This window comes from Lissotriton helveticus, chromosome 5_1 (genome assembly GCF_964261635.1).
Source record: "Lissotriton helveticus chromosome 5_1, aLisHel1.1, whole genome shotgun sequence".
Classification (NCBI taxonomy): domain Eukaryota; kingdom Metazoa; phylum Chordata; class Amphibia; order Caudata; family Salamandridae; genus Lissotriton; species Lissotriton helveticus.
In genome coordinates, this window is record NC_136065.1 from 326738513 (window position 1) to 326753466 (window position 14954).

Below are 14954 nucleotides of genomic sequence, written 5' to 3' on the forward strand. Positions count from 1 at the left end.
AGGAAAGGCGCGATGGATGGTTTGGACCTTTTCCAGAAAAAAAGCCGCCAGAGTTTCACAATGCGCATTGGAACAGATTACATTCGCCGAGGCCTTTTTAGCCACAAGGTCCTTGAGGGCTTTAAAAATAGTTTTTGATGGATTTGTGCTGTTACGAAATTCGAGAGCATAAAATGCCGCCCGAGCTCTGCAGACAGCGCGATAATAAGATTTGACGGTAGCCAAATACATGGCTTTTTTGCTGATGTCATAGGTTTTCCGCCATTCTCTCTCAGCGCGTGTAACGTTTTTATATACTTATTACACACAAATCAATCACTTTCTTTGTATGTGTGTGTGATATAAAATGCTCAGACACCCTACACTAGAATGAGAGGCGCTATGCAATAAATGAAAGAGGTGATATGGAGAGATGATAGGCAATGTTGGAGGGTGATAGTGTGGGAATCATTGAAGAGCCCCAATAAAGATTGCTATATCCTGGTGCACGGTAAGGTCATAATCTACTATGCTTTAAAAACGAATACAATTATGTATACAATGAAAAATTGTGTTAAAGAATGACCAAGTTTCCCCAAATGTTCTTGAGGGGAGAACCCCCCCCCCTCCCCCGCCAAGCCTCCTTGTAGCAGTCAGGCTTGCTGTGCTTGCTACGCACAATATTGGGGATGGTCTACAAAATTTGCCAGGGCTGTTTCGGGTTCCCAGTCCGGCCCGGGTTTTAGGGCTTTGGGCAATGTTTGGGTATTGCTTTACTGCGTTTTAGGATTTGATTATATTTTTTCTAGCTATGGGCTGATGGGATTTTTTGGGTTCAAAAAGGTAATAATTTTGGGGAAAATAGGTTTTAGGGTACAGCAATAGTAAAAAGCAATTCAAAAAATGATCAAATGAAACATTACTATATTATCAATATTAAAAATATAACTATTATTTGAAATTATGATTATTTGTACCGTTATTTTTATTATAATTACTATTTAAAAAATGACAAGTTAAAAACAAAGAGTTTAAAAATAAAGTACACGCATATATATGCACACACATGCACTCAAATACATACTTAAAATATACTTCCCTTAAATGATGAGGAGTAAAAAGCATTCTCGATGTAAACTCTTCCAATATAAAAATACTGCTTCATGCACTTACTGCAATGTAATGACTCCAGATATAAAGAGTAAAAGAAGTAAAGACCTATATACTTTTGATGTACGTAAAGTATTTCTGCTTTAGGCCCTTCAAAATAGCTTTCATAAATAGGGCCAAAAGTGTCCAAGATATTGAGGTGAATTGAGAGACAAGGGAATTTAACAACTCACACAAGAGAACAAAATTTCTCAGATCCACTTAAACAATCTTTATTAAAATTCACAGTTCAAGTTAAATAGTACATTTCATTTCATAAGCCTCTCATTCTGCTCCACCCCTTTTTGCTGTGTAGATCTTGGGGGCTTGCCAGCCTTCTGGAAGTTTTTTCAACCCTGCTGCACGCCAAATGCGCTTCAGATCGCGTTCAAATTTTATCTGTAACAGAGTGGGGAAAAATAACTATTGAAAATGAAACTAAATTTAGTCTGCATCATAAATCATGTAAAGGTCCAGCAGTCACGGATACAATCTTCCAAGTCAAAGTGCAACAAACTGCGTTATTCTCTGTGCTACAGATCAGGGTTAATTTATAAATTTAACCTGTAATCAGGACTCCAAGGAAGATTTTGAAATACAAATAATATATTCCATACTGTTTGAAGTAGTCACACCAAGATTCATTTTCATTCCAGACAGGAGCATTTTTCAGGGGAGTAAAAAAATAGTTTTAAACAATAGTTTTGATTACTGTGGGTATTATACTTATAAACGAAAAACGGTATGGTTTAACTCAGAAGCTCTCTTAATATCACACCAAAACAATATTATAACCATTTCCTATGTCACACAGAACAGTGGATCATTACTCACAGTTTTGTAGGTAAGTATTTAAACAAACATTGTAGATTCCACACAATTCAGATAAAAGTAATATGTATTCTGTTAACACAGATATTGTTGATGAAAACAATAAATGAATAACAATTCAAAAGCAAAAGTACACAGTGTTTTGCACGAAAATAGTTTTTTCGTGCTAAATAAATTTGATTTGAGAATATATTCTCTTGATGTAGTAGTATTAGCCGAGTTTCTGAATTTATCACGCTTGTAATCCGGTTACCTGAAGTTCAACCAAAGCTATAGGTTTTCAATACTAGTCAAATGCTAAAAAAGGATCCAAGATGGAAAAAGTCATGCTACAAGAGAATGAGATGTGGCTTTTTAAGTCCGGCTTGACAGAGCAGCTGTAATACACCTTATATGATCAACATAAATAAAGAGCTTTCGGGAGTACTACAGAGAGGGGTTTTGGCTATGCCCACGTGTTGGTGAAGAGGAGGACATGTTTTGACTGGGCAAAACTTGTGTGCATATCCTCCAAGAACTATAATGATTTGTTTATGAAGTTGCCAGAGCTTGTTATCAAGTCGAGCTATTATGCTACAACGGAGCTGGACCTTTAGGTCAAACACATGTAACTACAATGCAATGGGTCGCCTAGATAATCAAAAAATTATGTTTGTACTTCTGTGGCAGTAGCAGAGATAGGAGGAGGGCAGCGAAGGGAAATGTGTTGAAAGTTAATCAAATTATTAATTTACTATTGTTTTAATTACATCACTAATATATTTAATTCTCGTCAAATGTAATATTTGTTTATATTAAAGTACTTATTTAATATACTGCAGTTTTTAATGACTACTCCCTGAAACCTAAAAACCCTTACTGTCCTTTAATAGTACCCCTCCCTAAACCCTACAAACGCCTTGCGACCTAGTAACACTAGCCTTCCTTAAACCTTAAAAACCCCATACTATCCTTTAAAGCTACACTTTCCTGAATCCTAAATATCTTTACTACTGCTGAACACTACTCTTCCATTAACCCTAAAAACGTATCATTCCTTAATGCTACTCATACCGGAGCCCTAAAAAATCCTTACTAACACCTACAGGTACCTTTTCCAGAATCCTAAAACCCTTAATGCTACCATTCCCTGAACTGGAAAGCCTTACTACTCTTTAATGCTACCCATCACTGAACACTGAACTCCTCTTACTACTCCTTAACACTCCTCTTTCCTTAAACCTTACAAACTCCTTAATATACCTCAGTGCTACCCTTCTTTGAACCCTACCAACTCCTTAAGGCTACCCTTCACAGAAACCTGCAAACAGCTTATCTCTTTATGCTAACTATTTTTACTGCAAAAACTCTAACTACCCCTTAATGCTACCTTCCTTGACCCCTAAACACCCTGTACCACCACATAATGCTACACATCCCTGACCTCTAAACACCCCTACTACCACTTACACCCAGCCTTCTGTGAACCATAAAATATCCTTACTATCCTTTGGAGCTAGCTGTTCCTGAACCCTAAAACACCTTACCATCCCTTACAGCTACCTACCTATGCACCCTAAAAACCCTTTACTACCAATTAGAACTACCATTTCCTGAAACCTAAAAACCCTTACTAGCCTTACAAGCTCTTACTACCACTGAATGCTACTATTTCCTGAACCCTTTAACTCCTTACAGCTCCTCAAAACTCACTCATGGACTCTGCCAGCTGAAAGCAAGTGAAGCCTGAATGTGAAATACTGGGAATGAAATTACTGATTCCTCTGCTAATTACTCATTTCTAAGACAACCTTGTGTGCCTTATTAATTCAATCACCACGCCCACCCGCCCCCAGAGTTATCAATGCTCTTGTTATCAGGAACTCTGAAGAGTTACTAAATGATATCAGGGACTTAGTTATAAGGCCCCTACAGACATTGAGCAACATGGAAAAGCTCAACAATTTTAAGAATGTTTTTATAGCGTCACTGGAAGCACTTGCAGGACTACATTCTGCTGCTTATGTACAGTTGAGCTGTGCAGCATTACCACTTCGTAGAAATGAGCACTGCACCACTAATGGAGTCATTTACAGAATGTTAAATGTCTCGCCGTTATAACACAATTCGGTAATACTGTTACCACAACCAGTTATCATGACATAACTGCAAATTTAGAGATAAAATGCACAAAAAGTTGGTTAGTTTCGCGAGTACCAACTTCTTCACTTGTTGATTAGCATCACCCAGACTTCGAGTAGGCTGAGAGAGGGATATTTATTTCACATCTGCATGGGGAGTAGGCGCTATAGAGCAACTCGGACTCTGTCCTCCTGAAAGTTGACAAGGGCTGCAATCTAGTAGTACTGCCCAGATCTCTGCATTGGGAGTAGGCGCAATAGAGTAGCAAGGCCTCCTAAGTCACAATTACCCTGGTACTGAATGCCATCGATCTCACACTAGTGCCTGGATATCTGCTTTAGGGAATAGGCGCTAAAAAGCAGCTCTGCCTCTGTCCTCCTAGCAGTAGATGAGGTCTCCACTCATCTCACACTAGTGCCTAGATATCTGCTTTTGGAATAGGCGCTATGAAGTGGCTTGGCGTCTATCCTTTTAACGGTAGGTGAGGGCTCCACTCCTCTCACGCTAATGCCTAGATATCTGCTTTGGTAATAGGTGCTATAAAGCAGCTCATCTATTATCCTCCTAGCGATAGATGAGGGCTCCTCTCATATCGCACTAGTGCCTAGATATTTGCTTTGGGAGTAGGTGCTATAAAGTGGCTTATCCATTATCCTCCTAGCGATAGATGTGGGCTCCACTCATTTCACTCTAGTGCCTAGATATCTGCTTTGGGAATAGGCACTATAGAGCAGCTCTGCCTCTGTCCTCCTAGCAGTAGATGAGGTCTCCACTCATCTCACACTAGTGCCTAGATATCTGCTTTTGGAATAGGCGCTATGAAGTGGCTTGGCGTCTATCCTTCTAACGGTAGGTGAGGGCTCCACTCCTCTCACGCTAATGCCTAGATATCTGCTTTGGTACTAGGTGCTATAAAGCAGCTTATCTATTATCCTCCTAGCGATAGATGAGGGCTCCTCTCATATCGCACTAGTGCCTAGATATTTGCTTTGGGAGTAGGTGCTATAAAGTGGCTTATCCATTATCCTCCTAGCGATAGATGTGGGCTCCACTCATTTCACTCTAGTGCCTAGATATCTGCTTTGGGAATAGGCACTATAAAGCAGCTCTGCCTCTGTCCTCCTAGCGGTAGATGTGGGATCCACCCATCTTACACCAGTGCCCAGATATCTGCAATAGAGTAGAAGGCCCGGCTCTAGTTGGTGGGTCAGGACCCCTCTGGCCCACCATACGACAACATAAACAAGCTTGTCCACTTGCCTCATTTTTATTCAGTTTCACGTTTGCCTGCAGTTGGTGTGTTGTTTGCCTCCTCAGCGCGTTTGCAGGACATAAAGCAGTGAATCTGGGTGCTTCCTGTCGGTGTGACGGGGCAGTCACAGTGTAGTGAAGCCAAGTCTATTATCCTAAGGCCCGGGGTTTCGAGGTGCTCTGCCAGCAGGGAGTTGGCTGCATGCTAAAGAAAAACAAGCATTGGCATAGCCAATAGGTCTCGCCTTTGGGACCTTATAAGTGTTTAGTTATCCAGCACAATATCCTTGGTGCAACAACATCAATAGTTGCATGGCTAAACACTTATAAGGTCCCACAAAGGCGAAACCTATAGGCTATGCCAATGCTTGTTTAGGTTTGACTTGACAGTACATCTCTGGATGACATTTTTAGCAATTCTTTAAAATATGCATGACTGGGCTATGGCTTGGCCTCCACCTAGGAGAGTTCTACTCTCTGACCCTATGCTATCAGCTGATGATGCATCATCCCACTTCCAAGGAAGCGCTTTTATTAGAACACACAAGGGATTATTTTAAATCCGAAAAATAAAGTCGACTATGCTGTTTGTCACAATCAGCCATTTATGTCCTATGTGCGTTCTACACAGAAAGAAATGTTTTTGCCACTTTTACCAAGCACTGGCAAACACAGGACAGGCTTTAATAAGAGAAACAACATTTACGTATACAATTGATGCACGCAGCCTTTGTGAATGCCTGTATGTACATGAGTTGATACTTTGAAGTTAGAACTTTCGACTTTGCAAATGTTTGTCTTTAAAGGGGGTCTTACTTTCCAACTGCTCCAAGTGATGGTAGATTTTTTGTTATTCTACAGGAGTTTAATTTAAAAAAAACACAAAGCCTATGATGGAAAAATACACCTGGGCAGAAAGAAGTGATACCGTGCTCTAAAGGTGGGAGTATAACTCATGTAGGACAATCCAAGTGAACCTCTATTTATGTTGGGGCTGGTTTGAAATCTCCCTAACACCTAAACTCCGGTGAGCAGCCAAGAAATGTTTGCCTCAGAAAAAATTCAAATGTACTATTCCAGCACAAACCTATGGCTATTACTTTGTTTCGGCGGGTCCCCTAATATAGTTCTCCTGTCGGAGTATGGCCTAAAATGTAGTAAAAGTAACTGCACTAAAAGAGGGGGAATGTCATATCATTTCACTGACTTACAAAAAAGGTCACCATTTCCAGCAGTACAGAAGTTCTCGCTTACTCCCGATTTCTCATTCCATGTGAGAGTCACATATGCAGTCCAGTTTTTTTAGGTCAAGCCTGGGTAGCGCATGTGGTACTATGCGGCATGCTGTATTGGAGTATTGAATAGAACCCTGCCCACTCCCCGCCCATATTTGTCATTGGTTTGTGTCATTGTCCTTTGTAAATTCTGGCTTCTCATTCGTTAATAGGCTTGTTAGTCCCTCCTCAGTAACGCGTTATCTTCATTTGTAACCTCCCATGAGGACTGGTTGTTACCTTTTACTTCGGTTGTTACACGGTAAGTCTTTTTTTAGTCTGTAAGCACTTTTCTTTAATGAGTTTCAGTTACTGCAGGCACGACATGCTTTCCTGCAACATTCAGTGCACCATTGGTGCTTTCACTTTCCGAGCAACCCGGGACAAAAGGCGGCCGCTTCTTTGAATAGGTCTCGCATTTACAATAGTTTGAGCCACAACCATTTTAAATGACAATGCCTTTGATTTATGTGTTAATTAGCAAAACAGATAAATAAAAGGCATTGCCATTTACAGTGCATATAGCTTAAACTATCCCAAATGCGACACCTATTGCATTGCAAATGCTCGTCATTCATGGCTCCTGGTGCACGCTGGTGGCACACATTCTGATGTTTGTTTCTCACATGGCTAGTTTTTGTACACACATACTGGTGCACGCTTGTGTCTTAGGCTGCACAGCACACATTCTGGAACTAGTTCCCTTACTGCCTTTGTTCGTACAGGGATACTGGTGCACGTTGGTGGCTCACGGCGCACTTTCTGGTGCTGGCTTCCTATGTGGCAGGTTTTCTTACAGGGATTCTGGTGAACGCTAATGCTGCATTCTGCGCAGCACACTCTAATGCTGGTTTTCCACATGGAAGGGCAGGCTTTCCTACATAAATCCTGGTGCATGCTTGTGTCCCATGCTGCACAACACACTCTAATGCTGCTTTTCCACATGTGTGGTTTTCATGCACAGATTCTCAAGCACGCTGGTGTCTCACGCTGCACAGCACACTCTAATGCTGGTTTTGCACAGGGGTATTTTTCATGCACTTATCCTGGTGCACGATCATGTCTCACGCGGCACTGCAAACATTTTGATGCTGGTTTTAATGCAAGGATCCTGGTGCACGATCATGTCTCGCACTGATAACCAAGCACCCTAATGCTGATTTCTTACACGGCTGGTTTTCGCGCATATATCCTGGTGCAAGCTCATGCCTCACGCTGCACAGCATAAACTAATTACAATTTGGATACACAGAGCCTGGTTCTCGCCCTGGTCTCACGCTGCACAGCACAATTTAATGCTGGTTTTCAAATGAGTTTCTCCTACTGCAGGAACTTTCCTGCAACATTCAGCGCGCCATGCGTGCTTTCACTTTCCAAGCAGCACAGGACAATGGCGGCTGCTTTGCAAAAAACTAGGTCTCGTGTTTACAAGAGTTTGAGATATTGGTATTGTAAATGACAATGCCGTTTATTTAAGTGTTAATTAGCAAAATAGATAAATAAAAGGCATTGTCATCAAAGAGCAGCCCATGCCAACTCCTTTTCAACCTGTCCCCTCATCTATTATCCTTTGCCACAATAAAGGGCAGACCGAAAGGCACAAAGAAATCGGATCCCAAAATATCTGAAGAGTCCAGCGAAACATCAGCCAGACCCTTCAAGGTCCTTCTCCCGTGCTCCCTGAGCAGAATTTGGATTCTATCCTCATTTTCTTTATCAAGAACAGAGATCTACGAATTCCCACTAAATACGCCTCTTACTTACTTGTTTGCATCCCTTCTTGCTGTCCTATGTGCCTTACCTGAGCGATAGGATTCTGTTCATTCTTGCCTTTTCCTTACCCATAGGTATGCCTTAAGAGGCCCCTTCTTTAAAAATTGCCTAGGTAACCCAAGCCACTTTACCCAAAATAGTGCCCTAGCATCCTCTTGAGACTTTCCTTCTGCTTTTTAAGCTCCCATTTTTTCTAGTCTGATTTTCCCTGAGCAAATTTCTCTGTTTGCAGAGGGATGAGGCTAAATGCCATTACATGCCTAAAGTCGAAGAAACAGGAAGTTGCCTTAAGCCGAAAACACGTTCTTTGTATGACTGGGTGTCCTTCCCACCCCCACGGAACGCCCAATTAGAGAGCTGGCAAAAGTGAGATTTTACTGTTTGTTTACAGCAGATTTATAAAATAAAAAAGTGCTGCATTTTTATACAATTCGTTATCACCTTGTACTTGGCCTTACGTTGTAATATCTTTTTCTCAAGAAGATAGTTATGCTGAATCCAACGTGGGACTTTAAGTGGGAAAACCACACCTAGGATTTTATTAGTAAATAAAAACCTTAAGAGAGGAAAGCAGTCCTATAACTGGCGATATACCAAGAAATATCTTGAAAAATAAATCGTGCCATTTGTGTGGTAATTCTCAGTGATTGCTTATTGGGGGAAACATTACCAGTACCACAAGGGGGGTATCATTTACATTTCATAACATCAATAGAGGGTAAGGGGTGGGGAAGAAGGAATAGGGGAACCTTTAAACAGTAAAGAGAACAATGTACAGTGCACTAAGGGGACTTTGTGCGCCATTAACATGCAGCTTAAATCAGGGCATAAAGAGCATAGGTTACAGGGTTCCACGTGTTCGTGATGTGATGTACCTTATTCGAGCAGAGTCTATATTAAAGGCTATAAACCTTGGCACCACTTCGCCACCCTCGACAATTTTCTCAGTTACCACAAAATATCACATTACTAAACTACGGCGATAGTACATTCATTCCATGACTGGCTAAGGACTGCCCTCTGCCTGCCACAGAGCAGTAATGCAAAAACTAAACTGCATTTCTACTCGCCTGAAAACTTAACAGTGTGCTACTGAAACCCTTTGTTCCTGTCAATATGGTCTAATGACCAAAAATTGGAGCAGACGTTTAGAATTCACACCTTCTATATTATACATCCACAATACCACGCCACTTATGGCAATCTCCCATCAGATATCTAGAGGCCATAATCACTTTTATGTCGCTTTAAGTTAAAACTTGTTTCCAGCCCCACAAACGGCAGCAATGGATTTTAGGAATTCTTGTGCCCACGCTCTACACAACCAATCTCTATGTCACTATTAGAGAGGCCGCTTCAAAGTTGCCATCTTAACGGGTGCTTGCGAGCCAACAATCCTGCAATTTGGTAAACGATTCTGAAAGTAGCTCACAAGTCATTAATGTGTTTTAGGGGGCCAGTCTCTTCAAATTATATGAAAACAAGCATTTGGCAAAGCCAACAGAATTCGCATTTGAGATATATTGCCTTTTCTTTTCAAATGTTGTTTTACCAAGCTGTACAGCATCCTTGATGCTGTGCCGCATGGCTGCAAAAGAAGAGAGAAAAAAACAAAAACGATGACACTGCGGGCTGCGTCACTTTGTCGACAGACACACACCACGCATGTGCGTACCTACCAAATGACGTCGGAGTCTTTTTCTTTTTATTTAACGATAAGCGTTGCAGTGGTAAATGAAAAGCGATAAAGAAGCGCAAAAGCATTTTTTTTGTGGGTGGTGGGATGGGAGAAAGCAATACAGAAGGGTGGGGGAAGCAACATGGAGAGCAGGGGCAGAAACAACAGAGAAGATAGGAAAGTAACAAAGATTGGTGTTGGGGCACGCAGCATGGAGGGCAATGCAGGAAGAGATGCAACAACACGGAGAGACAGCAACACAGAGTGCGGGGGGAGAGAAGCACATGGATAAGAAGAAGCAACGTGTAGTAGGGTGGGGAGAAGCACAGGGGCAAGAAAGCAATGCAAGTGGAACATTCAGGCGAGTGTATCACCGAATGGGGTGGCAGAGATGCACCTGAATGAGAGAGCCGCACAAAGCCACAGAGGAGACAAGTACACGAGGGAGCCAGCTGGAACACACATGGACTCTCATGGAGTGTTTAAACAAAAAGAAAAAGTTAGTGCTTGAAAAGTAAGCAGTGGAAGGACACAAGTTAAGAGTAGGGGTGGCGGACATCTCGGTTCCGCCCACGGAATGTGCGGAGATTTGCCCTTCCGCAAAGAAGGCAGAGATTTGAGGCAAATCTCCGCACATTCGGGGGCAGAACGGAAGTTGGCCGCCTGCCCGCCCTATTAAATTATATTTAAAAGCTTAAAATAAACGTACCCTATTGAGGACGCATCCTTGCCCATCGCGGCTTCATCTGGAAACTGCGCATGCACGGGAGCCTGCGCATGCGCAGTCCTGGCAAAGAATGCGCAGGCTCCCGCGACATGCGCAGTTTCCAGATGAAGCCGCAATGGGCAAGGATCCGGCCGCAATAAGGTACGTTTTATTTAGGTTTAATTTTAGGCTTTTAAATATAATTTAATAAGGCGGACGGGCGTCGTGTAACGGAAATATGCAGAGAGGCACGGAGATTGGTTCAATCTCCGTGCCTCTCGGCGAAAGTCCGTTAAGCGACTTCCGCCCACCCCTAAAGAGGCCACGCTCCATGGAATTGACAATATCAACAACACTTGGTCCTGACGTATTTGACGACCCACCCCAAGTGTGTGGGACTGGAGAAATTAATTGAAATTGTTATACAGAGAGTTGTCCTATGCATTGATTAGCGGCCACGAGAGAAAGACCAAAGACAAAACAATTTTGTAAGAATGTATGTTTTTCTTTTATGTAATTTTTGAATAAGCGATTTTCAATCAATCATTACGTCAATAAACGGCTGTCAGAAAAGGGTGAATAAAGGAGTGCTCATGTGTGTAGTGAACGTGAAAAGATAAAAATGAAAAAAACGTAAAAAATGTAAACAAAAATTGTATCCTAGTTTATACCCACAACATTGGTTGGAATAGGTCCATAATCTGCCGAACCAATGTCGGGCCTGTATACATTGTCACTCTGTTGTGTCATTCCATAGAGGACCTCTGAGCATTGAGCACGGGTTGGAGGTAGTATTGCAGGCCATAAAAGGGGAAACAGTGGAGGTTTCGACCCCTCTTCCGCGATAAGGGTAATTTCTACCGCTGCATGCGGGCCTTAATAAGGACATATGGACAACCGTGCTGCTTAGCCAGGACTTTCTATAGTGTATATGTTGCCCAAGGAGAATATAAATCCTATATGCACACGCTGTATGGAGGTAGTAGTGCCCACTGACGGTGGTATAAGGAGAGCTCACTGTGTGGTCCCAATTATAATTCACTTTGTTCAAAGTAATAGGCAGTTGTGGTCTTGCAGGGGTGGCTCTAGGCTCATGGCAGCCCTGGGCAGGGAGCAGAAGTAGGGGGCCCCGGAAGAGGGGGTCCGGGCGGGGCGGAGCGGGAGGCCAGTAAAGGGGGGGGGGTGGTGGAGGTGGGGGTCAGGGTGTTTGGAAGTGGAACAGAGCCGGAGGCCGCCAAATCCCTGCCAGGGGCCGCCACTCAAATATGTATCCATCCTCAGAGGATTATTATATTAAGGATATATATTGGCGTTGCAGCCCTGTGCAGGTGCGCAGCTTGCACATGCCTAAGGCCGCCCCTAGGTCTTGAAGCGATGAATCCTTGTTTTGCGCTTGCAAACAAGAGCCAGAGAGCCTGTCTGAGCTGAATAGATAGGACAAACACAATAAGTGGAAGGTATGCCATTACGAGGCAACAAATAAAAAGCAAGCAAATAAGAGTGACAATAAAGTCAACTGATGTTAAGCAACAGACAGGGTCTAAGCCCACCATACGTGGATCATATGCTTTTTTACCAACAGACTGATTGTATTGTATTGAAGGTGAGACCTAAAGCACCCTCTGTGCCACTCTGCATTCAGAATTACCATATTAGCATCAGATAAGACTTCATTTAATGCCTAGCTCTACCACAACACCTTTCTGTAATTTATCTTCAATGTGCTAAATGCCGGTAACTCAACTAAGAGCTTTCAGCGGCACTACATGTTACTCATTTGGAGATAGCGACTGTATTACTGCTAGAGTTTAGACTTTCATTAAATATAGGTTTTTAATTTGCTAATTACTGTGCTGCTATTGGATGAATCTTCCTGGAATTTTACAGACATGTCCCATGGCCAGCTCCCTAACTCTCTGATAGTACAATGGGCAAACAAGTTATTTAAAAGGATCTAAAAGTAGATCACCTGAATTTCAGCCACACTGAATAAGTAACTCCTTCCTGGCGCAAAAATTGCCGAAATGCCATTCCAAAAGACCTCTCATGGAGACAAAATGTAACTAAAACATGCCCTTTTTAGGTCGAACCTACCAATGCAAAAATCCAAAAGACCTATTGTCAGCTTATCAAAAATGTACATTGGTCTTCAAGCCAGTCCATTGCTTACCACTACAGGCCTCACTGTCACTCCCATTTGCCTTCTTATTGATGACTTGCATTGCCCATCTGGTGTTTGTTTATCTCCTGGAGCATCACCACTTTACTAGTGTCTTTCCAGTACTCCCTTTTAGGGGACCTATTTTTATGTTTAAGCACCTAATGAGAGAGCATGGGTTTTTCAGCTGTCTCTCTTGTGTGCTTCTCTTCCCAGTGCTCTGTGCTGCTGTCTCTGGCCAGTGTGCTTCCATGCCCTGCAGCACTGTGTTGCTTTCAACCGCCTGGTTCTCACTTTGCCCTGTGTTTTTCTCTCCCTGGTGTCAAGTGCCAAATGCCCTTCTTCTTGCTCCCTACTTTGTGCTCTTCTTTTCCCTTACTCCTCTTCAACCCAGTTCCCAGAACTGCAAATTAAGAAAAATATTATAAATTAAACGGCTAGGCAGCAAATTGTCACCAGCCCTTCCGCTTTAAAATTCTCCTTTTTATTTTTATATTTGTTTTACTTCTGATTTCTTGCAGCACTCACATAAAAAAAATTATGTGGCTGCCACTTCAGGCCTTTCAAAAAATATTATTTCTTTGTTTAAAAAGGCACCGGCATCTTAAGTGTGAATGATATTGGCTCTGCAAATGCGTGCTGTAGTTTGGTTTAAATGTCTTCCGCGGTTTTTTAATCTGAAAACATCTAGATGAATAAATGCAAAATCTTAAAGACTCAGAAGCCTTTCCTTAACTCTGTGCCTTTTTAGGTTGGTTAATTTAATGACAAGACAGGAGGCTAGCATTATGCATTACTTTTTATTTACCAACTTCTGAGCAGCACTTTAAGAGCTACTAACATCACTGAATGAAGTCATAAAACATTAGAACAATCAACTAAACATAACCCAACAACATTCTATGCTCTTCCTCTTTAGTTTGCTGCTTCTGAGAAGATAAGTATTACTTTTATTAAAAATATTTGACCCTTTAAATGTATTCTTTGCGTTTTATTAAGTTCATTAGGTGATTTTTACTAGTTACTACATTCTAGATGTTTAGTGTATGTAAAGGTTTTTAATTTAAATAACTCAATTTGCGGGTGATTTTTCGTAGGGTTTAAAATGTTTTAGTTTTAGGATAGATAATTTAATAAGAAATAGTTTATTTTAAGCATTCTTGGAAAGTATAGCATTTGATACGAGTTAAGATAACTGTATTTTTATGGGAATAGGTAATTTATTTCTCACCATTTAGATTTAAAAATGAACTTTGAATAGTGCATGCCTTCACGAGAAATGCTCGAAAGGATGAATGCGTAGGCACGCTTGCGCGGTTATCCGTAATGTACGAACATTGAGGCTTGTTTTGTGGGGAATTGGAACGTGTTTGGACTACGCAAGTCCAGACGCGTCTATTTCACTACGAGTTTGAGCTGGTTTCCGAGACGCAAGACGTCTGTAAGGAAACAGTGTTGCTAGGCAACAGATACATATGATCGGTAAACAGAAGTCAGTTGACTTTTGACTATTTGCCGATCTGAGTTAAATGAAGAAATTACTATTTGTGTGGCGATTTTGAGAGGAAAGGGGACTTTATTGATCTAGAGAAATAGAGCGAACTCTTCATTTAAAATAAAGTAATAATATACACATGATGTTAGTAGTACGGATTAGGAGGTTAATAGAGAAAGAAATAGGTAATAAGGTACAAGCAACAGTATAAAGATTGGTAAAGGAAGGGAAAAGGAAGGCAGATAATTTAGAAGAGGAAGCATTTTGGACATTATCAGAAGAGAAAGATACACAGAACAGAGGTCCAGATGGAAAATGTTATAAAAAACAGAAACATAGTAACACAGTAGAGAATACCTCAGGTGAAGAGATTAAGAAAGTAAGTGGGAAAAGGAAAGGTGTAGTTTTGAGAGGTGTCCAGAGCAGCACAAATGAAACGCAGGTTGACCCTGCAAATGAAAGAGCTGCACATCCTGCTTGGCCAAATGAGAATGAGAATTTGGATGAATATGTTTTAGATCTTGATTATGGTGAGGATC

General features: G+C 41.6%; 1 protein-coding gene across 1 annotated transcript in view; it reads right to left on the minus strand.

The window, feature by feature from the left end:
* Window positions 1–1345: 1345 nt before the first annotated feature.
* AURKAIP1 (aurora kinase A interacting protein 1) overlaps window positions 1346–14954 on the minus strand; it is a 42523-nt gene continuing 28914 nt past the window's right edge. The window contains exon 4 of the mRNA XM_078642396.1: window positions 1346–1527. Within this exon, the coding sequence (XP_078498522.1) occupies window positions 1414–1527 (114 nt within the window). The 3' untranslated portion in view covers window positions 1346–1413. The remainder of the gene's footprint in view (window positions 1528–14954) is intronic.